This window comes from Mauremys reevesii, linkage group 6, assembly GCF_016161935.1.
Source record: "Mauremys reevesii isolate NIE-2019 linkage group 6, ASM1616193v1, whole genome shotgun sequence".
In the NCBI taxonomy this organism is placed as follows: Eukaryota; Metazoa; Chordata; order Testudines; family Geoemydidae; genus Mauremys; species Mauremys reevesii.
The window spans coordinates 75,874,522-75,899,402 of NC_052628.1; the positions used below are offsets into that span (position 1 = coordinate 75,874,522).

The 24,881-nt window shown below is 38.7% G+C and overlaps 1 protein-coding gene across 3 annotated transcripts in view; it reads left to right on the forward strand.

Moving 5' to 3' along the window:
• MEGF10 (multiple EGF like domains 10) overlaps positions 1-24,881 on the forward strand; it is a 158,672-nt gene that overhangs the window by 93,262 nt on the left and 40,529 nt on the right. For all 3 annotated transcript variants that reach the window (XM_039545246.1, XM_039545247.1, XM_039545248.1), the window contains 5 exons: positions 7,255-7,501; positions 8,735-8,855; positions 10,239-10,375; positions 17,443-17,655; positions 24,282-24,456. In XM_039545246.1, the coding sequence (XP_039401180.1) occupies positions 7,255-7,501; positions 8,735-8,855; positions 10,239-10,375; positions 17,443-17,655; positions 24,282-24,456 (893 nt within the window). The remainder of the gene's footprint in view (positions 1-7,254; positions 7,502-8,734; positions 8,856-10,238; positions 10,376-17,442; positions 17,656-24,281; positions 24,457-24,881) is intronic.

Genomic DNA, 24,881 nt, shown 5'->3' on the forward strand with positions numbered 1-24,881 from the left:
AACTTGCTTATTGCTGTGAACAATGTCCACAAGAAATATGGAATGACAATGTTAGAAAGACAAACTATTATAATGAGTAAATACAGTGATGCATAAGATAGGCAATGCCTATAACTTGATAGTCAAGTGTTAGAACAAGTGAATAGTGGGGCCCCCTATTTAGGGGGTCCAGTAACATCAGACAGAAGATGTGATGAAGAAATCAAGAAAATAATAGAGCTTGCAAAAATGTATTTAACAATTTCCAAAGACTTCTGTGCTTTCAAAAGTAAAAACTGCACATCTGCACTAGATTGCTGAAGTAGTGCTACATATGATCAGCTCTCCTGTATGGATGTGAGAGGTGGACGCTTAAAGGAATCCAGAGCATTCAAGTTTTGGTGTTATTGAAAAATGTTAAAACATACCTGGATAAACAAAACTATGAATGAAGGTGTGACAAGAAGGATGAATTTAGAAATATCACAATTACTTGAGACCCTAGGTAAAAGAATAACATATTTTTGTGGCCATATAACTCTCCAATTGCAGAGCAACCTTCTTCTAGCACTCACTATCAGGCAAAATTGCAGGCAAACCAGGAAGAGGAAGAAAGTTAATATCATCAGATGGATTGGTAGCCAATGGAGAGTGGAAACTTTACAACTCTGTCATGATCATAAAGGTGGGAGGTTACAATTGATAATTTCCATATCAGAGATGTCTCTTGAAGAATTACCATAGTGCCTAGGAGCCCTAGTAATGGACCAGGATTCCATTTTGCTAGGTGCTTCTGAACAAAAGACAGTCGTTGCCCCTAAGAGCTTACAATCTAAGTATAAGACAAGAGGCAACAGATGGACATAGACAGATGGGTAGTACAAGGAAACAGTGAGACAATATTAGTTTGCACATTAGGCAGTGGTCACAGCACACCAGCAACCTAGCTGTTGTCAAGTTTTTGTAGGCATCACGGCAAAGGAGAGTTCTAAGGAGTCTTTAGAAGAAGGCGAGTGAGGTAGCTTTCTGGATGTTTATGAGGAGCTCCTCCTAAGTGTGAAGAACAGCATGGGAAAAACCACAAAGGTGCTTGTTTGAAAATTTAACAAGTTGCCAATGGAGGCTAGCACCTTGGGCTGATTTGAGGCAAGAGTTGACATCTTGATAGTGAATGAGCCTTGAAAGAGAAGATACATAGTTTATGTGTGATGCAACAGAGATGTGCAGTGGAGGGAGGCAAAGAGAGAAGTGACATGGTCAGAGTGACAGCCTAGAGAAATTATATTTGCAGCAGCATTCTGAAGGGATATGAGTGGGGCAAGATTGCATTTGTCAAGGCCAGAGAAAAAAGATGTTGCAGTAACTGAGACAAGAGATGATGAAAGCCTGGGCAAAAGTTTTTCTGTGTGGAAGAATAGGAAATAACATATCTTAGAGATGTTATGCAGAAGGAATCAGCAAGATTGAGATGTAACCTGAATGTGAGGAGAGAGGTTCGAGTGTGGGTCAAAGATGATGCCTAGGCTACAGGCTGGTTAAGTCAGCTATTGCATAGCTGAAGCAGTGCAAAGCAACCTTAATGTACCATAGACCTCGACCTTTTGAACTCAGCTAAAGAAATTATGTTTGGAGGTTTAGATGGACAGGGGATGAGATTTTTCACTTTTACAGTTGCTATTTATTTAAATTTTTGGCTGACAAAATTACATTCCCAAATGAGTGGGCAGCTCACTCTGACCCACAATTTGTGGTTGGAAAAAACACATTTTCATGCATGTGTTTTATGGTTAAACTTGTGCAATCACTTCAGGCATCACAGGAAAGGAGATTAAAATTATATTAGTCTAGTACTCTTATAAAGGTCTCTTCTGTTTTTGGCAGCAGTATAAATGGCACTTGTTGCCAGATACATACTATAATGTTCTGCCGTACAATCCCAGGAACAGTTATGAGCTAGAATTAAATAGTATGTTATTATCTCCGTACCACCTATCTGATAGGAACAAAGAAAGATGCTAAGAAAAATAAATCTTAATTTTAGTGTGATTCTTTACTTTAGCATCCATGTTAGCATTAGCAAAAAAAGAAAAACACAAGAAAGTCAGAACTTTAAATAACTTGCCATAAACATGTTGCATCCTGAATATCACATTATATAAGTAACTTTATAGTGTACATATAAGGTAGTTGTCTTGGTTGAGTTTCTAAGGGGATTTTTCTTCTGAAATGTTCTTTGACTTGATTTGATAGCCATATTTTGCTCTCATCATATGCCATTCTTTAGAGAAGCTCAGAATTATATGTGATCAAGGTGGATTTGTCAGGAATAAACTTAGACTCATTCATGCTTCTCTTTTTGTTACCTTCTCAAGAGCAATCAATGTAGAGAGACAGAGATCATGTCATGTTAAAATTGGACTGGCACATTGTTTTTGTTTATAAGGAATATAAGAGTTATAAAACCAAAAAAGTGTACTTCTAATGATACAAATTCCTCTTTCACACTGTAAAATATCAGGACACCTTGCCTACTAATTTGCAAGTCACTACCAGGCTAGATAAGCCATGTGAATAAAAATGAGATCTGTCTAGCATAATAACAATGTGCATTAAAGTTATTATAATATGAAATATACAACTTTAAATCTTCAAGTATCATACAAAAGCCCCAAGAATAGTACCAATTTGCATCACACATTTTCTTCCTTTGCTTTTTCCTTGAAGAAGGTTCTTCGCAGCTGAAGCTCTGGGACCATTTCTGTTCATAAAGTTGTCATCTGATACTGTGCTACAGAGAGCATTTATAATTTGTTTTTATGTTAGTAACTTTATATTGTCTTAGGGATCCATATCATACTGATGCATTTTAAATGAGGGTTTATATAATATAATGCCCTTATTCCCAAAGGTATGCCTTCGCTTTTACTGAGAGCCTTTTGAGAGGAATGTTTGCTGTCCTATATTTGTAACACTGTGATGTACAGAGGACATACAGTAAGGGACTAAAATATATATTATTCTCAGATGAACAAACTGTATAAATGGCACCAAATATTTTTCTTTGCTAAAAAGTCTACTATGCAGTTTTTGGCAAACATTTCTCCGAGTTTCTTCCTACAGCGTGAGATGTAGGATATAAGATCCCTATGACTCCCACAAAAGAGTTGACTTTGAACAGTAAGTCTGGAAAACTGTTTTATTTAAAATTGAGAACACTGAGGTTGCATATAGTGTGTTCAGGAATGGTGTTTGGTATTTTGAAGAGGCTGTGCCCGTGAATCTGAGATTAGATTGGACCAAATATATGCAATATGGATATGGTGGGGCAAATATTCTGTTGGTGCAAATTGTGATTACTCCATTGAAGTCAGCGGAGCTATGACAGTGAAGATCTGTTCCAGAATATTTTGAAAAATATGTTTTCATTATTTATAAATCCAGGGATTAACTTCTGGCCCCACTGAAATCAGTGGGAGCTTTGCCATTGATTTCAGTGAAGCCAGGATTTCACCCAATAAGGAATAAACATTCTCTAGCTACTAGGAATAATGATGAAAATACTTTGCAAATAGAACATCACTATTGTCAACATCAGCAACTGATTGGTGAGGTCCATGATAATACATTAATATAATCACATTAAAGAAACAAGTTTTTACCATTAACATTACACACATCTCACCACTTAGTTCTTGAGGCTCATGAACATGATGACCCATTGAGTCAGCAATAACTGGTGGATAGATTCTGAGATGCTTTGGTATAGGACTCAAATCAATTCCCTGAATTGTTAGTGCTGAGTCTTATTATTTTCTGCTGAAACAGTTCTGAATATGGGACTTTTATTTCTTTTTACTGTGTGGCTCTCTTTCCCCTCCTTTATGCCCTACACTGTGAAAGATGACTTACTACCCTAATTCGGTTTGGTTGAAGTCTCTAGCTGACACTTTCGTGTGTGTGTGTGTGTGTGTGTGTGAGAGAGAGAGAGAGAGAGAGAGAGAGAGAGAGAGAGACCTTGGAGTAGTAAGGAAGGTTGTTATAGTAGCTATTCTGATTAAACTCTAGCTGACAGTCTGTAACCTGAGGATACTCATTAATTCAAAGAGTACTCTTTTTACCAGACTTCCAGCCTGTCTTAGTTTTTGAATATGAGGCAGAAGTAGAAATAGGCCGATGTAATATTTGGCAAGTTTAGCCTCCAAAGATAATTAAAAATATATCTCTTTACAGGACGCATTTCTACCCCTTCCCTTTGCCCATATTTGTTTTGTGTATTGTAATCTAAGTATCCGTTTCTGATAAATCACTTTAATTTCCTATGAGAGACCTTATTGATTAGAGTGATATATAGAAGTAAAGTATGCAATTTATCTATCTTGTGCAAGAATATTATTTAATCCCATTAATCATTCAGCTTTCTCTGAAGTGGTGCCCATAACTCACAGTTAGAGAGTAGGCAAGTGACAGACCTAGTGTAATAGACTAACTTATAGCGGTAATTGTTCTGGTAAAATACTCCAGCATTATGCTATAGTGAAATAACTAGGTAGTCAATATTTGTTTCCCACCCTCTCACCCTTCTATACAGAGGGTGACCATGGGACTGGAAAACTAAAGAGTGAGCACCTAGTGTTTTTATTTTAATAGGCCCTGTGCAAACAGAATGAGAAAAGCACACCAGGAAACCAATAAAATGTCATACAATGTGCAGCACATGCCTCTTACAATAAAATAGTCTAGAAAAGTTCATCTCTAACTTCAGCAGATCTCCAAGGGACAGTAACAATCTAAGAGGACAGTCTGATGATGTAGCTGTTAAAATGCATTATAATGGGAGCAGCCTGCAATTCTTCACAAATGATACAGTTTGTGGTAATCCTGTCATTGTGCATATTGTCTGGTATTGGTACTGTGGCAGATATACAGTAGCAAAGGCTGTCTGCATGTCTTTGAGACTCATTAAACTCTCTCTCCAAACCTCTGTGTGCATGTTGGTGGATTGCATCAAATATCTCACTTCCAGCAATTGGTAAAATAATACAAGCTGCAAACTGTAAGCCAAAAATAAATTTCCTTTTGCCTAGTGGTGCTTTTTATATATTAAGAAAGGTTGGGCCAAGTTCATCCTGATGTAACTCCACCAGTGGGATGCATATGGCTCATTTTATTTTATTTGAAAGAGCTGCTGTCTGATTATAATTTTAAATCCTTCAGTTCTTCACAGAGGGTTTTTCAAACATTCCAAAACGTTCATGTTTATTTTTAATTTCTGTATCAGAAATGGCTGAAATTGTCCTTTTCAGTTGGAAGCAGGAGCGGGACTGTAATATGAATCCATGATGGGATGTGAAAGAAAATGATTTTGGTGGCCTCCATACAGTCTTGAGAGAACATCTGTCTCTCTCACAAATCCACTGCATACATACATACCTCTCAGAACAGTTGGTTTCCTGAGGAGAAGTTGAGGACTGATTCAGCACGAGGATTACTTTTCCTCCATCTAGACATTTTCAAAATATTGTGTTGCCAGGCCTGGGCTTATCTGTGAGCTATAATGAGGGAAGACATGCATCTTGTGTGAAATACATTGTGCGTTGTACAGATAGTCCAGCACTTAAGAATGAATGTTTAAATAGCTAAATGAGGAAGAGAGGGGACAAGAATGAAGAAATGAAAGAGGTGCAGTTACTACATGTTTGGTTTACTCCATTTATAAATATACATAACACCTCTACCTCTATAGAACGCAGCCTGATATAACACGAATTTGGAAATAACGTGATAAAGCAGTGCGCCAGGGGGGTGGGCTGCGCACTCCGGCGGATCAAAGCAAGTTTGATATAACGCGGTTTCACCTATAACGCAGTAAGATTTTTTGGGTCCCGAGGACAGCATTATATCGAGGTAGAGGTGTGTGTGTGTGTGTGTGTATATACATACACATTTTTAGCCACAATATGTGTACATAAACAATAGCTACATTGTGGAAAGCATGTTCCAGTGACCTTTTAGGAAAATACTGTTTGAGAGGAAACTGTCACTTCAAAGCATGCCATAGCTCTTAGGAATTAACCAGGACACAAGCCATACAGACGGAGAAAATTCCTTAAAGGACCCTAATCCTGTTTATTTGTGTAGTCTGAGTGATCAGTTCCTATAGCAGAGCAATTCTTACCCCAGGAGATGTCTTGAGTTCTTTTGTCTCGCTCTAAGAAAGTAGATCTGTTCTCTGCTTGGCTGCTCTGCCCCAGGAGAAGACTGAGTGAACAATAGTGGTCAGTCATTAAGGGCATCCAGTGATTGCAACTGAGATTTCACCACTGCACTATTGTTATCAGCAGAACATAAAAAATTAAAAGCAGATCCTTTGACCTTTATGATTAGCACATTTCTGGTGAACTGTAGGTGACCTTTATCTTCTTCTTATTGAAAACTGCTATTTCTCATTTTAAACAAATCTTTCCTTACTGTTAAAGATTTTTTTTGAAGGTGAGAAGACAAAAGATTCTGAGAAGGGTTTACTATCATTACTACTGATGGAGTAGAATGTAGAAAACAAAAATACATAGTAGAGTGGTTATAAAACTGTAGCCTTACTGTCTGTGGTATATATCACCATATTGTTTAACCAAATAACAGTTAGTTTCTGTTGTTTGATGGAATGTTTATTACATTGCTTACAGCACTGTCAACCAATAGTATTGTAAAATATGAAAGGAAATAGCGGTAAGTATGTAAACTAGTTGGAAGTTTTGCTTTTAAAAAATTGCCATGTAGTGTGATCCTCTTATAATGAATTCATCTTTACATAGAATAACTTCATTGTGGGATTCTGATATATGTTTATGGCTCCAAAATCAGATTATGGGCTAAATTTTGCTCTAGTTTATACTCATACAATTCCACTGAAGTAAGTAGCCAGATGGAGAATATGACCCTTTGACCGTGTAACTAATGATTCACTATCATCATAATTTCAGTTTCACATTATAATGCATTGAAGAAATTTGGAACTTACCTTTATTTCACTGTAGATGAAGTTTCAGTTTATTTTAAGTGCAGGTTAAGGCATATACTTGTAAACAGGAAATTAAGTCCTATCTGGCTATCAAGACACTTAAAGACCCAGGAGAGCTGAGGGTGTCTCTACAAGGATACCACTACCATTTCTGTGTCATAAAAAAGCCATCTTGATATCTCTGAATCATCATGTCTTCTGCACTGCACCATGCATGCTTATAGAAGTGCTATGACATTTTCTTTCCACTTCCTCAGCATGTGATAGTGACCACTGGGGACCCCACTGCAGTAGTCGCTGCCAGTGCAAAAATGGAGCCTTATGTAATCCCATCACTGGAGCCTGCCACTGTGCTTCTGGTTTCAAGGGCTGGCGCTGTGAGGAACGCTGTGACCAGGGAACATATGGAAATGATTGCCACCAAAAATGTCAGTGTCAAAATGGAGCCACCTGTGATCATGTGACTGGAGAATGCAGATGCCCTCCTGGATATACTGGTGCTTTGTAAGCAGAGGGTATATTATTTACTGTTGGGAAGGTGGGTTTGGCATGGCACTACCCCAGGGTAAATATTTAGTATTTAGTAACCTATGTGAACATTATGCTGCAAGTGCTTCTTTTAAAACCTACCAATACTTATATCTGATTATAAGTCTCTTATCAATGAATGTTATTAAAATGCTAAAGAAAAAGCTCTTGGTAAGGTACAGCTGTTGCACTGGTAGCACCAGCAACTTTGTTCAAAAGCATTCCTGAGGTTATGAATCTGCACTAATGAATAGTATGGTTTACATTTAGGTTTTAGTATAAGTTTGAGAATTGACTTCAGCTTTTAGATTTGTGTTTACCGGTAAATTAACCACTTCATCTCCAGCCTACTTCTTGCAATGGAACATCAGGACAGAGCTGATGAATCCATAATTTGAGTGTTAATGTCCTGGCTGCACTAGGTAGCAGTCAACAGTTTAAGATTTGGGGGTTGAATTTTAAGGATTAAGCCCAAATTTTCAAACCATTCTCTGTACATATGCTCACATTTTGGGGGGCATACGAATGAGTATTTAAACACACGTAATTGATAGTTGGATGGGCAGCACTCTGTTTGTGTGCACAAACTCCTGGTAGAAAACTAGCTGGCACAGTCTATAAGGGAACGGGTCTGGCCCAAGAGGAAGCAAGGCCATGCAAGACAACAGTGTCCTGATCCAGAGCTTTCCCTAAAGAGTCTCTGCTAGTGAAGTTCATGTCAAGTCTTGGCTGCTAAATAGAGCTGCTCCCTATGCCCAGCTTAGAAGGTGAACACTGTTGCCAAAGCAGCTGCTTCTTGGAAGGCAAAGGGGACAACAAATCGCAATCCCTGTACTGCAGGAATGAGTTTGGTCCATAAAACATGGTCCAAATTCTGTCCAAGTTTTATAAAATTCAGCCAACAGAGATTGGCCCTGTAGTGGAAAATTAAGCATAGAAAAATGCACTTGATTGGGTTAATCATTCTAGCAGAGAGTTTTAATCTTTGTCCATACCAAGACCAAACTTGGTTTTTCTAGAAAGAAATATCTTTAAAGAAAGATACATACACTTACAATTTTTTAATTGCTAACCTTATTTTCATATGTTCATGTCATTGATCCCATAAAGTTTATTTCCCTTTATTTCTGTTTGCTTGTGTAAGAGAGGGGGAGACACTGAACTTTGCATATAAATAACAATTATACTCATTATGCACCAATTGTTTAGCTGTGAGGATCTTTGTCCCCCCGGCAAGCATGGGCCACAGTGTGAAGAAAGATGTCCATGCCAGAATGGAGGAGTGTGTCACCATGTGACTGGGGAATGTGCCTGCCCACCTGGATGGATGGTAAAGCTGCTTTCTAAAATAAATATAAACTGGGTAAATTTCCATGTTTGTGGATTTCAGGCAACTTCAGGAGAAAGTTTAATTGGAAAAGCAAAGACAGTGTGACTGAAGCCAGGAACAAAAGGAAATGTATTTTAGCACATGGTACCACCACAAGGGATCAAAATCAAATATAAATTCTGGACTGCCTTGTTAACCTTTTCAAAGAGTGGGAAAAGGAAAATGTGCTTTCTGCAGACATGCAAACAGCATCTTTTGGAACTTGATCAGAAGTCATGTCCTTGTGAATATAATTTGATATAACTGTTACATTTTGAACAGCAGCACCATCAGATATTCCTATGACGGCCTTCACATGTGTTTCCAAACATATGATGCTGCCCTCTTAAAAGAAAAGTAGGTAATGGACAGGTTCTGGTGGCACCTTTATAGCCCAGGAATACAGTGACATCAGAACATCTGCTTCATAACTGATCAATAGACTTTCTATCCCTTTGCACCTCACAGCAGCAAGGACCTATTCCTACCACAAGGGCAAACGTGAGAGGCTCCACTGGTTTCCCAGCCCCACATGGGGAAGAGAATTCTGTAGAAGGACGGAGGCCATTTTTTCAACAGTTTATATCCAACAACCAACAAATTTAATCATGCTAGATACCAGGGTGGTTGGAGATTGTCTATATATAGTAAGGGGCAAACAAACAAAACAAATAAATATTATGTAAAGTAATAGGCAGTGAGCCCCGGGTGACCATTACTGGCAGGCAGTGGAAAGGGAGTTAAAATGATGTGACAGGGAATTTTTAAATAATTAAAAGGGAAACATTTAAAGTTTAGATTCCAAACCATCCAACTGTACACATGTACCATGTGATCTTATTGCTGTTACCCTCAGTCTTCTTTCCCTACTGATGTCTATTGCTCTTGCTGTGTTTTGTTTTTAGTTAAAGCTACTCAGAAAATGCTAATATATTTTCCGTGAAAAACTTCACACAAAATTTAAAAAAAAGTGGCTTGCTTTGGAATATTTCATAGAATTTTACACTAATATGAAAATTGAAACGTTTTTTAGTTTTTGTCCTCTCCTCCACTTTACTCCTCTCTCCTTTTCTACGTGAAAAGAGTGTATGTGGTGAAAATGCAAATGAACTTTTTTTTGGTTCTCATTTTTTAACCAAAACAAAAATGTTGCAATCCTTTTTTCATTTTGGCAAAACATACTCTGTGTTTAAGGCTAAAAATGAATCTGCATTTTCTAGAAGAGCATAAGCAGTCTGATACATGATCCCATTAATCTCCTCCCTTCTTTCCAATCCCCTTCTCTTCTTCTTCTCCAAACAGCTGCAGTCCCAAGCCTAATATTTAGATTCTGTTTGTAAACAGGGCACAGTCTGTGGTCAGCCTTGTCCAGAGGGTCGTTATGGAAAGAACTGCTCCCAGGAGTGTCAATGCCACAATGGAGGAACATGTGACTCAGCAACAGGGCAATGTCACTGCAGTCCAGGTTACACAGGGGAACGGTAAGTAAAACTCACTTCTACCAAATTGTACCAAGGATTTTACAGCAAAAGGAAAAACTAGGAAGCAGGTGGAAGCATATCGTCAGTGATATAATTCAAAGTGTTTTATAGATTTGTCAGTTATGTCACCTAAATGATAATGAATCAAAAGTAAATGTGGCAGTTCAATTCTTGAAAGATGTTTTAGTCCCTATGAGAAATGGTTTAGTTTAAGGACTCTCATACTGTGCCCAGTGTACCCCCAGTAATGTACAGGCCCCTTGCTGAGGGGTCTGCAGAATGAGATAGTTTGAGAACCAATAATGGGGTGAGATGGATCAATGGTGGCTATAAGATGAGGGGGCTGAAGAAGCGCTGATCCATTTGGTCTCTGAACTGGGCTACCAGCTGTCTTCTTTTCAAAGCATTTTCATTCAAAAGAAGAAATTAATCTTTTTTCATTGCCTACCTGCGGTTAAAATGTCCATCAAATGTGTTTCATAGTAAAAGTGGACATAATAATATTTTTCCCTTATAGAGGGGTAGAAAGTGCTGAAGGAAGCACCTTCCTGCATACCTTTTAAACAGTACACAACCCAGTTGCTGAAGTCCACAGTAACTTAACCACTGGGGTTAGTCCGTAGGATCTCTGCCAACAATGATAGGTACCGTCACCACATTCCACATGCAATTCCAGTGCAGGCATCCACAGGATGTGGGGATAACCCAACCAACCATAAAAAAACCATAAACAACCCCAAAGAAGAAAAACAGCCAATCCAGAGCTATTAGTGTTGCCAAAATTAAATGTTTGCCTCTGTAAGGAAACACTGGAGATTGTGTTACATGCATTTAAACAGACACAGACAAATCAGAATGAAAGCACAAACCACTTTCATGAGAGACAGGACGATATATGCGAGAATCTCCATGCTGCACATATGTATTTCTAAAGACAGTTGTGGCTTCTATTTTTCTCATTTGAGATTCAAGTCTTGCTGTAATTTGACTTTACAAATCAGAAACAATTATAGGCCACACTGTGTCTATCCCTTGCAGAAGTTTGAGGTACAAAGAGCCTTTCATCTTTTGCCCTCCTGCATAGGGTCCAGGCATAGCTGTAGTCCCTGTGCTTACCAACAAGCTGGGACTATTCCCTGCTAGGGTGCTACTTATCTCACTGTAGTATGGGTGGCTCAGAAGGCCCTGGTCTCATTGGCTACTCCACACCAGTTGACCAGCCATGGAGGGAAGTACTTGCTGTGTCCCCCCACAAGGGTGTGTGTGTGCAGTGTCTGTGTTCCTATTAGCAGCTAACAAGATGGTGTGAACAGGTGTTAAACTACTCCCTATATCAATTTATAACTTCAGGCACCTTCTTCTGACTCTTCAGTGTGGTAGCTGCACTAACTTAGACTCCCTCACATTCACTTATACACCAGCAAATGTGTGTTAGTATGTCTAATAGAGTCTAAATGAGTGTAATGAGATCTAATTAAATTCAAGAGAGTCCAGTTTATGGCATCTTAGCCGTAATTTCTGAACACAGCCCACTGGGGATTCATTGATACCAGTCTTCAGTAGAGGATGGAAGAGGTTCTTTCCTAAACAAATATTTTTTAAAAATTGCAGTGTGAAATTTGGTCTAATTTTGTTGGATTTCTTGATCACCATTTTGCAATATTTCTCCTTTAACTTTTTTTGCACAACCCAAGTGAGTAAACATGTAGGTGGGATTTTCTCCCAGCATTGGCCTAATGACTCTTCTATTAATGTCAGCAGAAGCATTAGGTCAGCACTGAGCATTTTTGAAAATCCCACCATCAGTGCTTATGAAACGGAGGGATTAACAGTGCTGGCTTGAGCTGGGCACAGGGTGGGCAGGAGCTGAACATGTTTTCCTCACTTACCTCTGTTAAGTGAGGTAAATCTTCTGCTCTGAAGTGCCCCATTTGTAAGCAGAGTCTGCCAGTCATACAAAGATAGTGTGATATCTCCAGGGAGACTATTTTTTCATGTATTGGGGAAGAGAATTGGTTCCTTCTTCAATAGGCAGAAAAACAGTATTAGCTCTAGGCCAAATCTTCACGTTCTCAAGCTAAATCTCTCATTTAGCCAAATCCTGGAAGGTGCTGTGCACCTGGAACTCCCATGGGTGTATAACACATCTCATGATTGGAGTGTCAGTGTAGCCTGAGTAAGGATTTCAGGATTTGGCCCTATTTATCTATCTGTCTTTCTGTTTCTCTGTGTACATTTATATGGACCAGTCAATACATCGTGTAATTTGTATAGGGCCTGTATCAATAAATATTCTCTGATTTTCTCTGGCATGTGAAGCTGTGAAACACTCCACATCCTGGCTCTGTGCATGGTAACCTGTTCAGTAGGAAGGTCAGCCTGCTGTGAAATGCATCATAAAATCTTTAGGGCTTTTAATAAGGGCTTTAGGGTGGTGTCATTCTGATTTTTAACAGTTCAGTCATAAAACACAGAGAAGCACAAACTGAAAACATCAAGCTGAGATCGTATATTCTCTCTAAAAAACCCCAAGCGAAATGTCTATTAAAAAGTACATCAGGAAAATGGGTTATATGTTTTAGAACGATCAAACAGGAAACTGGCTTTTCAGTATTTGTGCTAGATAGCAAGATGTACAGAATCATCTTCAAAATAATTAATGTCTTTTTCCAAAACGTGTAAAAAATTCAACAGATTTTTACTCTTGGAAAAAGCTGTTAATTTTTCCTCGAAAGCTACATGAAAGAAAGTCTGATGGAGGCTTTAGAAAAGAAATCCCTTGATCAGAAATTGACTTTGTGTCTTTATGGTGGTGCTACATAAATTAAGCAAAATTTAAAAATGCTCATTATTTTTTACTATCTTCTGTGGAATTCAAGCCTCCTCTGACATGTATGTGTGAAAATGAGTAGCCAAGTGGGTTGTTTTTGTGCCCACTCCCAACTACCATTGAATCTGTGGATGTTCTCTGTACCACAGTTTTCTCTCTCTCCATTTGTCTTATCTGTTTAGACTGGACTTTCTTCAGGACAGGGTCTGCCTCCTACTATAAATCTGTACAGTCCCTTAGCACAATGGGTCCTCTCTAGGCACCACTATAAAATGAATAACTAATATTCCTTCTCTATGGCTGGAGCCATGAAAAAGGTTTGCATGTTAGAGTGGTTTCTGTTTTAGCACAAACCCCTTTGGTCCCTTATGTAGTTTCCCTGCTGGGATTAATCCTAATTTTGATTTCATTTCGGAAGTCCATTCAGGGACACTTTTAACATTAGGGTTAATTAAAAAACAGTTTAATTATTTTCCCTCAGATGGAAAGTTAGGTTTGTCCTAATGACATAAAAAAAATTGGCCCAAACTGCTCTTTCTGAATTGGAATGAGTTTTGGTATTTACAAACGCTTTACTTTGGGGTCAGTGCTGAGTTTAAGGCACAGTTGTGAAGATTGAAATTATTCCTGGTGCAGTTCCAAGAGGCATTGTGTTTGAAGCAGAGAATGTCCAGATTCAAAGCTACTGTGCACAGGAGTTCTCTCTTGTTCCAAACTGGGAAAGGCATAGGACATAGTTTTGGGGAGGCCAGAAGAGAAGTCTGAGGCTATGTGGATCTAGTGACTGGAAACCTCTACATGTGGGTTGTAGAGGCGCTACTGTTGCTATTCCAGCCTTCAGGCTGTAAAAATGACCCAGGAGAGGATGCATTGCAATTTCAAACCTAGCCTCCAATTTTGGGGGTATATGATGTCATGGCCTGACACTGGAGGACACTGGAGGTGGACCTACTCTCTCACACAATACTTGTAGCTTTCTATTTCAAACTGAATTGAAATCATACCAAGTGCCATATTTTGTGCTGCTAGAATCCTTGAAAGGTAGGGTTTTATTCACCGACCTTGTATTTCATCTTGTAGAAGATTCCAAGCAGTCAGCAATAGGTGCTGTATACCTGGAAGCCAGAAGGCAAAGAATAATGAAAGGCAAAGGATATATATAGCCAGCTCCATGCTACTCCAACCTGTCAATATTCTTTGCCTACTCACTTGCTTCCTGGCATAATTGTGATTGTCTGGAATCATCTGCAGGAAGGGAGGAGATGAGGGAGTCTGACAAACAGAATTACTGGTGATGAGTAATTTCCCCAGGTTTTAATGTGGGTTCAGTGTTGTACGTAATGGAAACCTAGAAAAGTTAATGTGACTGAATTACAGGGAACTGTTAGTGGTCTCCGTATATATTTTATCATATGTTGGCAGAGCACTAGTGTTGTGTGGAAAACATCTGTAGCAGATGGTCTTAACTCAGATTTTTTTTCCCCCTAACCTTCAATTATCTCCTTACAACCAGCTTATGTTCTAAAGAGCAAACACTGTTGGGCATAGACTTTTTGCTTTATTCTTATGTCAGCTGTTACAGGAAAAATAACAACATTTATGCAAGCCTTATTCATCTTTCGGGGCCTGATCCTGCAAGGGGTGCTGAATTCTCACTGAAATCACCCCACAAGTTCAGCCCCTTTGTGTTCTTGTGGGAGTAAGTTGTTAAATCCTGTCCAATTGCACTTCACAAATCCCAGTGGCTACAGAATTCATAAGAGAGACTTTAGAAATCTGCCCTGTTTTGTTTTTAAAGAGCAAATTGCTTCATATTAAATGAAACACAACAGGAGTGGGGGAACTAACAGAGGGTCACAATGAATGCTGTGAAAGTGTGACTAAATCTTTTTCTATCCTCATATTTGCATAATGGATCATTTCAACTCACAAACTGAGATGGCTCCGTTCCCTCACAATCTTCAAAATAAAAATAAAAACATGTAACACATCCAGTGCAAACCCATTTTAAAAAGTAGTTAACAGGTGTTTGGTTGACAAGTCCTATAGTAGCAGGACAACTCCGTACAGATGGGTTTTTACAGCTTAATTGTTGATTTAAATAGAAAGTACAGCCTCCACCAATCTCTTTGCATTTATACTAATCTATTATTAAACATTCTTTTGCACAGATTTACAGACCTTGTTGGGCTTTTTCTCTTGAATGTTTATTTTTAATACAATTGAATTTTTTATCTTTTTCCTTTGCTAGGCTGACAATTTCTTTAAAATGAAACACTGACCCAGATCCCTAACACTGTATTTGTTAGTGACTTGGCAGCATGAAAAATGCCTGCTACACTGACTTCCCATTTACATGACTTCACTTGAGTCCCTAGAGGAATTTTTCTGTATCTCCAAATATTGCATACCATGCTCCAGGAAACTACATCTCTCTCCTCAGTATCTAGCTAAACCATTCAGGAAGAAACTCAACCTGAGATCTTAGTTAGTATAAGTTCCTTCTTGAGAGAAATGATTAATTCTTTTTGCAATTGCTTGCCATTTGGTAATCTCTTTCCTGCTAGGGGACATTATCATCCCTTTCATCAACATGTCGAATTTGTGTAAAGCAGAATTAGGATTTCTGGTGACTGATTGGCAACAGTTTCTGCAGCTAAAACCCAAGGAGAAATACTATCTATTTACTAAAAGTTCGCTATAGTTTAGGATCAATAAGTCTTAAGGCTTATTTAGAGTTAGGATGTCAAGCTTACTTCTAAAGACAGAGCCGTACTCCCATATTTTGACAATATTGAATCATATTCACAATCACTTTTGGTAATTCCAAATTGCTAAGGATGGCAAATGTGTTTATTATTCATATTTAATACAAAAACTATATTAAAAGTAGGTAGGAAAATCAAGTGCTCAAAAATTAGGAAATGCTTGTGAAACTTTAGTTTGACCCATTTGTACATTAAAATAGTCTTGCCCGTCATCACATAGGAAACCTGGGACAGAGCAAAGGAGGGAATCCAGATCTCCAAAATCCCAGTACAGAAGCATTAAACACGAGAGACCAGGCTTTCTCTTCTTGCAAGTTACTGATTCTTCATTGTCCATCCTGTGCACTGAATGAGGCAGGGTTCCTATAGAACAAATACTGTGAGACTGTGTAACTAAATGCATCATAATGCATACTCACACTGGGGATGAATTGACCTTTGCTTTGCCATTTACATTTCTTAACTTTTGAGTGTTTGACATTGCAACCATAATGGGTGAGATCCTTGCTCTGGCCTCTTTATTCTGCACAAAAGGGCCAGAGTGACATAGAGGGGCCTCCAAAGACCCATATTCAGCTGGGTGTGGATTTCCCCTGATGCAAGCACTGTGGAAGACAGCTGTGTGGCTGCCTTCCAAGGATCCCTTCACAAGTCTTGGTGTAATTTGTGTGTGGGGAGGCAGAGTGCAGAAATACCAGGCAGTGCAGCAGTCCTTAGGGAAACCCAGGAAGCCTGTTGTAATTTAGACAGGCCTGCTGGGGGTCTTGCTAGCCACTGGAGTAGCCCAAGATCCGTGGACAGACAAAGGTGACTTAAAGCTATCATATCCCCCTTTTCTCAGGCTGCCAGTTCTACGCTGTGTCTGTTTGAGCACAGAATCCCACTCAGTCTTCTTCTAACATACGTTTTTGAATGTCATTTCTAGGATTTTTTTAAAAAACAAACTGAAAAGCCATGTGGAACTATATTTACATTCCCAGTCTGCAGCCCTCATGGTTATCAGCTGGGTACGAAGTCAGGACCTTTAGATCATAGCACAAATGACTACTTGAGCTAAAGAAGGAACTATTAGTGTCAGTAAGTTGTCCTACTGTGTGAACCAGCCATTAATAGAGGTGTGTGTGTGTGTGTGTGACATATTTAACACTGGAAAAACTATTTTCCCTAACTTTTGTACTCAGAAATGAATTAAATGGTTTTCCTGAAACTTTCCAAAAAACATTTAGTCTGAGGCAGATAACAAGCATATAAAACTTAAAATTTGGCAAAGTTATAAGCAGCTGAAAATAGGAGCTTATAGTGCAAAGTATTAGGCAACCTTAAATAGAAGCAAAATTACTAGCTCCACCTATAATGATTTTAAGAATTCTATCCAGAGAAAACTCTTCAGAAACTAAGATACATTTTTACATTGATTCTCCAAAAATGTTTTAAATTTAAGGCAATTTAATTTTTTCTGACTTTCACAGATGCCAGGATGAATGTCCAGTGGGAACTTATGGAGTGCAATGTGCGAAGACCTGTCAGTGCATGAATGGAGGGAAATGCTATCATATTAGTGGTGCTTGTCTCTGTGATCCAGGATATACGGGAGAACACTGTGAAACAAGGCTTTGTTCTGAGGGAGTCTATGGTCTCAAGTGTGACAAAAAATGCCCCTGTCACTTGCAGAACACTCGCAGGTATGTTGTTATATCTTTTAGCAGATTTTCTCCAGGTGGAACATTTAACCAAGAATATAAATTATAAGGAAATAAGTTCCTTAGGTTTCCAGGAAAAGTGAATCAGCTAAGAGCCACAAAGCTTAGGCAGAGAGACTATTTAATGTTTTTATAATCACAGCAAGAAACACAATAACAAGCAGGGCAAGAACTGCAGATTTTTTATTTTTTTATTTTTTTTTGGCTTACAGCTTTATTTGCTGTCTTTAAATAGCAATCGATAATCAGATTATAAAGTGAATATCAAGATTCATTGACACGAGATAAATATTGACCTGGTTTTTGCCTTTTGTCTATATTTACAGCATATAAAAATAAATCTTTACATTTTTTACCATATGAGGTCAATAGACCTGCTTCTCCTTTCACTTACACTGGGGTACTATTAATTAAGAGTATCTCCAATCAAATAAATGGAAATACACCATCCCGTACACCATCCCGTGATATGAGAGGAGAATCAGGCCCAATATATATATTGTGGGGAGGAAGCATGCTGATTGTTTTAATGAGATATATCTGGAATTCTCACCATTATGACTATAAATTTCAGAAGTGTAACTTTTTCATTTAATCTAACATTCGACAAAAAGTAAAGTTTGATGCCAAGAAATTGAAAAAAAATTTTTGTATAAGCAATCTAATTGATTTACATTTCTCCATACCTCTGTAGTATTGACTCAGAGAAGCTAAACAATAGAAACTTACTAACTCATCATGTGACTCTTTTCAGGCAATCATGAGCCAAATATTTTTGCATTGTGTATGTATCTATGGGACCCACAAAGCCTTAACATGTTGTAATAAAAATCTATAAACCAGAAATTCTGAGATAATCCCTTTGGGATACTAGGGGAGGGATGGGAGATAAGACAAGATAACATACAATCAGAATATAATTCTCATGACAAGGCTTATCTTCTTATAAAGCACACCTGGTTATATGAAAGACTCCAATAATTTTGCATTCATTCATGCATAATTCCATTAATAATACACAATATGTCAGATAAATTTTGTGTACATATGCCAAATGTTTTGCTGTCACAGATTGCTGTGTTAAAACTATTTGCGGAAATGATGTACTCTGACACAGAACAATGTTGTGTTTTGTATCTGAGATGCACATTTTTTTATACATAAAAATAAAGCCTTTATTCAGAATTTAGAAGTGACATTAAAATGCACTGGGACATTAATGAAAAAATCTCCTTTTGAATATCTCTGTTTGTGTGATCCTGTTAGAGGGCACTGTGAGAAATAAATTCTTGGATTGCTCAAATTGTTCAGCATAACTTCTGTTGACGAGCCATGTAAGAGAGGGCTGCGTTTCTCCCATATTTCACTTACGTATTTGTATGTTGGTGTACTTGTACTTCTGTTTACCTCATCTACTTGAAATGTGATTTGAAACAATACTGTTTGTACAGGACGTGAAATCCAGTAAATTATGGATTGGGGAGAGAATTTAGGGGTAAGAAAAACTATAATCCCTCCCCATTTCCCTGCACCTTGTCTGGCACTCAAAACGTCAGTATTTGGCCCTCATAGCACTATGTGTATGAATTATGGTTAGCCAGTTTTCTGCAATTTTAACTGAAGACTAGTGTAGAAGTTTAGTTTGACAGGAAAGTATTGCATTGTATAGCGTTTCTGATATTTCAAGGATTACTTCTGATTTGTGTTCAACACAGCTGTTCCTTCATTTATACCTCTGGAAGACAGCTTGTGGTCAAATCAAATCACAAATGTTCAAATGTAAACAGCAGCATATGGCTGAGCTTTTTTTGAACATTTTCTCCTCTGTATGACAAATCAAATGGAACTTAGCACTGTTGTGGGTGTGGGAACATGTGTGTCTGTAACCACATGTTACAGTTGAGTAGAGAAAAGTGAGAGGAGGGAAGCAAAAATTCACAGGCTTCACAAGGTATTTTTATATTTTTCTTCTTCCTTTGTGCTGGGGGGTGATTAAGACCACCAGCTAGTAGCAATCAGATAACTTATGAATAATAATGGGGAAAACATAGGCCCCACTGAGGATACTTCCCTTCCACTTTTGATGATACAGTTGTTTCTGGCTATCTTCTGTGACTAAATGCCAGCCTGGTGGGAAAGAACTTACTCTCGCATAAACACATCAGGGAATGTCTATGTAGCGCTGATTGGGACTTTTTCCATTAAACATTTTTTGTCAAAATGGAAGCTTTTCATGGAAATGTACAGAGGGAAGGTCTCTGAGGTCCAGGAAGGAATTTTGGAGAAAGAGAGAATTATTAACACATCCCAGTATAGCTAATAGTCCAGTGGTTAGGGCACTGAGCTGGGATGTGAGAGACCCAGGTTTAAGTCCCTCCTTGGTCTCCCTTATGAGTGCCCTAACAATCATGCTACAGAGTCAGTCTCTCTCTCTGGCCCATGGGCTACAGGTATAGGCTGGGGGAGGCTGTTCCTCCCCAAACAGCCTTGTGTGACTCTGCCCCCAGACTCCCTCTTGCAGTTCCCTGTGCTTTGTCCTGGCTTGGGGTGGCTGATGCTGGGGCTGTGCTACCCACCTGGCAGTTGGACCATGCTGCCTGATGTTTGGGGTGGTTGCCTGGCACTGGGACTGTTGGTCATGATGAGGGTGCTCTGGGCTCCTGTGTGGGAGTGGAGGGAGAGGGGTAGGGCTTGGGGCAGAATGGGAGAGGCTGGGGGCTAGCCTCTCCCAAAAGCTGGGTCACCAGCCACCCATGCTCTGGCCCAGTGAATATTTAACTATTTATACCAAGTGGAACAGTTTCAACAGGAGAGAGAGACTGACTGACTCTATTGCGCAGGGGTTAGAGCAAAAATCAAGCGTCCGTGCTGATTCTTTTAGATACATCAGCTGCCTTGAATGATACCGACCACATGATATTGTTGACATGCCTACTGACGCTGGTGGGGTTGGAATTGTATTTGAGTTACTTTGTTCTCTTCTGTCCTAGACGGCTCCAAGGGTAGTACTGGGTGACTGCCCATCTGCTCCAAGGGCTCTCTCATGGAATGTTTTATTCTACTCCCTCTCATCAATATGAATGTGAAATAATTTGGGCTGCAGTGCCAACCATATGCAGATGATGTGCAGCACGTCTGTCTGCTCTGAGACCAAATGATGCTATTGATCAGTTTTCCATGAATGAGAGCTAGCTGGCTGAGGCTAAACGTAGATAAGACAGAAATAAAACTAGAAGGTTACGGGAACAACCTGGAGAATTGGTGAAAGTAATATCTAGCCCTTTTAATTAGGGGGTTTGCCTGCCCTTGCTATTCAGGTTCACAAACTGTGGGTCTTGTTAGATCTTCAGTTGCTTCTGGAGGTTCAAATGGCAGGAGTCAGCAAATAATGACTTTCCACCTGCCTTTGGCAAGACAGAACTGCCTTTGGCCAGTTCTTTTGGAAATGGATCTGTGCTGTGTCACTTTGAGGTTGGATTGCTGCAGTCCCTCTACTTGGGTGGCATCTGATGATCATGTGAAAACTTTAGAAGATACAGAATGGAGCTCCTCACTTACCTAGTAGTAATTCTTACAGGGAGAAAACTACACCTATTCTCCAGAGAGTGCCCTGATTTCCAGTTAATTTCTGAATACAGTTCAAGTTGTATTATTTTTTATCTGATAAGCTTGTCAGGGCTGTCTGTTTCATCATTGTTTCATCCTGGCAGTTGAGATCAGCTGGAACACTCAACCTGGCATGCCAAGGTCATTCTTAATAGTGGGGCCTTGACTCAGGACTTATTCATGACCCCAGGTTTAACACAGAGCATATCTATTTTCTCATGCTTTTTCTGAGGCAAGAGTGGATGAGATGATGAGGGATGGATTAAGTTTGTGTGCTGATAGTGTTTTAATGTTGACTTTAGGTCATTTTGTATTTCTGGATGGGGTTTTTATGGTGGAATTGTACATATAAATTGCCTAGGGAAGTTGTGGAATCTCCATCATTGGAGATTTTTAAGAGCAGGTTAGATAAACACCTGTCAAGGATGGTCTAGATAATACTTAGTTCTGCCATGAGTGCAGGGGACCGGACTAGGTAACCTCTAGAGGTCCCTTCTAGTCCTTTGATTCTATGATATACATAGCTTTTTCATCAGACCATTTTATAAATTGAAACAAATATATGGCATAAAGTATGCCAGAAAACTGCAGACTTAAATAACTTTAATTATATTATTACCAAATATACTGAAATTGATCTTAGTGCTTATATAGGAAATGTACATATAGGTCCATAAATTGTGAACAAAAATGAACAGGAAAAAAGGCAGAAATACTTGCAGCATCTCTCAACATCTATTCTACCTCCCTATCTTAACACACAAATCTTATTGCCAATTAAGCTAACTGCATGAGAACCATCAAAAAGCTTCAAAAGTGCTCCAGCTTCCTACATCTAATTACAAATTACAGAATACTAATTTTGGTGTCAATCAATATATGTGCGAGTATGCCTTACTAATACTCACTGGGGGGCACAGAATATCAATGCCTCTGTCTGTCTCATATGCTACATTCTTAAAAAAAAAAAAGGCAGCTCAAAGGATTTATTTCCTGAAATCACTGCACCACTAATTTTCATTTTTTATATATTTATCTTATTTCTTCATGCTATGCTGCCTATTGTTGGGCAGGTTGAGAATGCTTTCCGTATCACTGAATACCTCCTGTAGTGATAAGAAATATGGGGATTAGATCCAAAATGCCTCTGGAGGCATACAGAAAAGCAATTAGGTATAGGGAACTTATTTCTCAGGGAACACATTTCTGCTTCTCTTTCTACATCATGTGTTTCCTGAGGTTAACATGTATTTCATTTGAGAATATTTCCATTCCAGCCCCAATTGCCTGCTGGTGTTCTAATATTTTAATATATAGACTGTTTTCAGCAAACATCACATAGCCTGTTGGTGTGGCTTGATCTGTTTCCAGACACACTAGATCAGTGGCTCTCAAACTTTTTTACTGGTGACCCCTTTCACATAGCAACCCTCTGAGTGCGACCCCTCCCTTATAAATTAAAAACATTTTTTTATATATTTAACACCATTATAAATGCTGGAGGCAAAGCAGGGTTTGGGGTGGAGGTTGACGGCTCGCGACCTCCCATGTAATAACCTCACGACTCCCTGATGGGTCCCTACCCCAGTTTGAGAACCCCTGCACTAAATAGACCACTCTAAACGTCTCAGTCTCTACTCAGTTGAAAATATCAGGGGCTAGATTTTCCTCTCATTGACAGCAGTTTTACACAAACGAGTCATGCCTTGTTAAAAAGAGATGTATACGTTTAATGCCACATTCCCTATTTTCACTCGCGACTATTTTAAACATGATGATTATTAATTCTGCAATACCCAAAAATACTTTTCATACCTTCAAATAGGAAAAAAACCTATCAGTTTTATTCATGTGTGCGCGCACACACACACACACACACACACACACACACACACACACACACACACACACACACACACACACACACACACACACACACACACACACAGTCAGCAAATGAAGGAAGTTTAAAGGCATGTAAAACTTCCTTGATGTCATGGGTCATTTAATGTGTCTGGACTTAGACACATTTTTTCCAATACACTTCAGGGGACTTTACTTCAATCAGTGCCGGAAGACTATCTTTAAACAGTCTTCCTATTGTAAATATATTTGATTTGGATATTGAAGCTTTCCTTTGGTGAGAATTAAGCAAGTGCTTTGTCTGCCAGAGTGCCACAGAGTACTCCATTGTGTCCACTTTTCCAGCACATATATCTTAGCACAGCTGATGATGTCCATTTGTGATGAGGCAACAGCTGTCTGACTGGCCATTCAATGAAACTGCTGTTTCAGGTAGAGACAGCTGGTCTATCACCAGGTATGTACAGTGTAGACCAAACACATTTTAAAAGGTCACTGAGTTTGAAAGTGCCTCTGACTTCTCCCTATGAAAGTGATTTGGTATTATTTATTGGAAAGAAGCCAGTCGTACACTTCTGAACCACAGCTTTAAAGAGAAGAGCATTCATGTTACTCCTTGAATGTTGCTTTATTAAAGAAACTCATCATCTTTCTCAGACAAAAGGATTATATTTCCAAATGGGCTTTGTAAGAAAATAAGATGCTGATTTTAACCATTATTTGAAAAATAATTATGTTTTAGTTACAGCTGAATTACCAAGAAGCATAGATGGAAGCTTGAATTTTTCACTATTTAAATATTTTTAATGTCATGAAATTTATAGTCATGAAAGGTAACTGTAGCATATGTAGGGTTTTTTCGACACAGAAATGGAAAAGATAGATCTTTTCTTTTCAAACTAAATAAACACATAGATTTGTAAATATGTGTCTTTATGTTGTATTATGTTACATTATACGAATTGTGTGTGTGTTGTGTATGTTTAGTTTGGGAATATATATATCTTTATACACAGTATATGAAGTCCTTTAAACAACAGATCTGTAACAGCATGTTGTTCTCTGAAAAAAAATTACATTGGGATCTTGGTGTCATATTTAGTCCCAAATTATTTATTCCTTTCATCTTCTTCTGCCAGCTGTCACCCTATGTCTGGAGAATGCTCCTGCAAGCCAGGCTGGTCTGGACTCTACTGTAATGAGACATGTTCTCCTGGATTCTATGGAGAATCTTGTCAACAGATCTGCAGCTGCCAAAATGGTGCTGACTGTGATAGTGTGACTGGAAAATGCATCTGTGCCCCTGGATTTAAGGTAAATAATTCTGAAGTTCACAGTTTATTTTTTTCCTTTACTGCCTTCAGTTAGGGCCCGATTCAGTGAAATGCTGAGTGTACTCCTTCCTGTGAGGTTAATGGGAGGTCAAAGCATTCAGCTTGTCACTTGTCAGGAGTCACTTAGCTCCTTGTGGGACAGGCTTATAAAAGAAAAAAAATTGCATTTAGATCTCTTAAAAATAATGTAGTGATGAGAATGGAAAATTGCTAATAAGGTATACATACCTACTACAACAGAAAGGAATCGGGGAACTGTGACTGTTGCAGCACTAATCTGTGGATTTAAGTAACTATTTTATAGTAAAAATCTACAATAAATACAGTTATTTCTACAAATCATGATACCTGATTTCTGTGTTTCTCACAAATGTTTGTTCTTATATAGAAATTTGATGATACTAA